At 48.7% G+C, this 2,375-nt stretch overlaps 1 protein-coding gene across 2 annotated transcripts in view; it reads right to left on the reverse strand.

The window, feature by feature from the left end:
• Positions 1 to 2,375, reverse strand: part of PIGL (phosphatidylinositol glycan anchor biosynthesis class L) — a 102,857-nt gene that overhangs the window by 10,251 nt on the left and 90,231 nt on the right. The window contains exon 6 of one of the 2 annotated variants that reach the window (XM_017496824.2): positions 1,820 to 1,953. The exons of the other annotated variant lie outside the window; for it this stretch is intronic. Coding sequence (XP_017352313.1) covers positions 1,820 to 1,953 — 134 coding nt within the window. The remainder of the gene's footprint in view (positions 1 to 1,819; positions 1,954 to 2,375) is intronic. 2 annotated transcript variants of the gene reach the window in all.

Genomic DNA, 2,375 nt, shown 5'->3' on the forward strand with positions numbered 1-2,375 from the left:
GGGTTTCACCATTTTGACCAGGATGGTCTTGATCTCTTGACCTTGTGATCCACCCGCCTCGGCCTCCCAAAGTGCTGGGATTACAGGCTTGAGCCACCGCGCCCGGCCTGGTCTCGATCTCTTGACCTCGTGATCCACCCGCCTCGGCCTCCCAAAGTGCTGGGATTACAGGCGTGAGCCACTGCGCCCGGCATGAGACAAAGTCTTGCTCTGTTGCCCAGGCTGGAGTACAGGAGTGTGATCTCAGCTCATCACAAACTCTACCTCCTCGGTTCAAGTGATTCTCTCGCCTCAGCGTCCTCTCCTGAGTAGCTGGGATTACAGGTGTGTGCACCAACCCTGGCTAATCTTTGTATTTTTAGTAGAGACGAGGTTTCACTTGTGATTCACTCACTTCGGCCTCCCAAAGTGCTGGAATTACAGGCGTGAGCCACTGTACCTGGCCTTTTTTTTTTTTTTTTGACAGGGTCTTGTGGGCCAAGATGACCAGGGGCAGACCTATGTTATTTCTAGTTAAATGATTACAAGCTTGCTTTGCTTTAAAGAATCATGCCACGGATCAAATATAGAGTTAAGAAAACTCCAAACAATGGTGCAGTAAAGTAAAACTTGTTTAAGCCCTGTAAAAACAGAAATCAAGTGGTAACCAGGAAGCGTATAGTAAAGGCCATCTGAGAGCACTCTAAAACCCCGGAACACAGCGGTGTGGTTGCAACGCAGGAAAGACTGCTTTGATCCACAATCTCTTCCCAACATAGGGTCTGCATGAGGGTCTTGTAAAAAGGGCTTGTGCAAGAACTCTGGGAAGGAATGCAACCTCTGCTCACAAGACTCGGGAGGGTCTTTGCAGATGGGAGCTTTCAAGGCAGGAAAGCCTTGCAGGGCAGAGATCTTCTGCCTCAGGCTCCCGAGTAGCTGGGACTACAGGCGTGTGCCACCATACCCCACTAATTTTTGTATATTTAGTAGAGACGGGGTTTCACCATATTGGCCAGGCTGGTCTCAAACTCCTGACCTCGTGGTCCACCTGCCTCAGCCTCCCAAAGTGCTGGGATTATAAGCGTGAGTCACTGCGCCAGGCCAAAGCAGGTTTTAAATAAGCACTGTGTAATCCCATTTGAAATGTGTATACACATGCACTATATATACACACATGAGTAGGGCCGGATGCTGTGACTCACACCTGTAATCCCTGTACTTTGGGAGGCCGAGGTGGGTGGATCACCTGAGGTCAGGAGTTCGAGACCAGCCTGGCCAACATGGTGAAACCTCACCTGTACTAAAAATACAAAAAATTAGCCAGGCGTAGTGGCAGGCACCTGTAATCCCAGCTACTCAGAAGGCTGAGGCAGGAGAATCACTTGAACCCGGGAGGTGGAGGTTGCAGTGAGCAGAGATTGCACCACTGCACCTCAGCCTGGGCAACAAGAGCCAAACTCCATCTCAAAAAAATAAAAAATAAAAAAGAGTAGCCCAACATGTTAATAAGGATTACCTCCAATTGGTGGGACTGCAGGTAATTGTTCTTATTTTTATTTTCTTTGACGCTTTTATGTTTTTCAAGATTTTCTGCAATGAGCATGTGTTATTTACTTTTAGAAAAAGCATATATTATTGTTATAATTAGAAAAAAGGCTAAAGTCATTGAAAAATCTATGCTTCCCAAGATCTAGCTGGCCTAGCCGCAACTCTGAGGGACAGATGCTGAACCACTGTGGAAGGCCTTCGGTTAGGGCTTCTGCAGAGGTGGGGTTTTGAGGAGACAGAGGGTCTGGGGCAGAGATCTGAGTTGGGGTGTCCAGGAATTTACAATCCTCACCTTGGCCTGTGCCACTTCTTTGCTGTTGAGCACAAAGAGGACATCCTGCGTATGAAGCAGGGACAAGGGCAGATCCAGAAAGGAGATGTACTTGCGCAGCACATTCACAGACTGAAGCGTGAGCACAGAACACCCTGGTTGGGGAGGAGACAGAGAGAAGTGAAGTGCCTTAGGCCTCCAGCCAGACTTTACCCTGAGCGCCCTCCCTCTACCTTGTGGCTCAGGCCAGGGCAAGACAGTGGCCACGGTGTTGTCAGGTGTTTCTGTGGCACCAAAGCTGCTCTTTGCCTGTCATTCTTACAGCTAGAAGGAGTAAAAGGGCCACAGAATACCTGGCTGGCTACCCTCTACCCCTGCCTCGTGCCCTACCAAAAAAAGGTTGGTTGCTAGAGGATGAGATTTGGCTACCTCAAAGCCAAAGGAAAGGTGAAAGTGACAGGAATTACTGTATTGGGAGGCTAGAGACCTGGTTCCAGCTCTATCAGTCAAGAATTGACAGACTTGGCAAGGTCCCTTAACCACTCTCTCTTTTTTTTTTTTGAGATGGAGTTTCGCT

This window comes from Cebus imitator, unplaced genomic scaffold (assembly GCF_001604975.1).
Source record: "Cebus imitator isolate Cc_AM_T3 unplaced genomic scaffold, Cebus_imitator-1.0 Scaffold223, whole genome shotgun sequence".
Classification (NCBI taxonomy): domain Eukaryota; kingdom Metazoa; phylum Chordata; class Mammalia; order Primates; family Cebidae; genus Cebus; species Cebus imitator.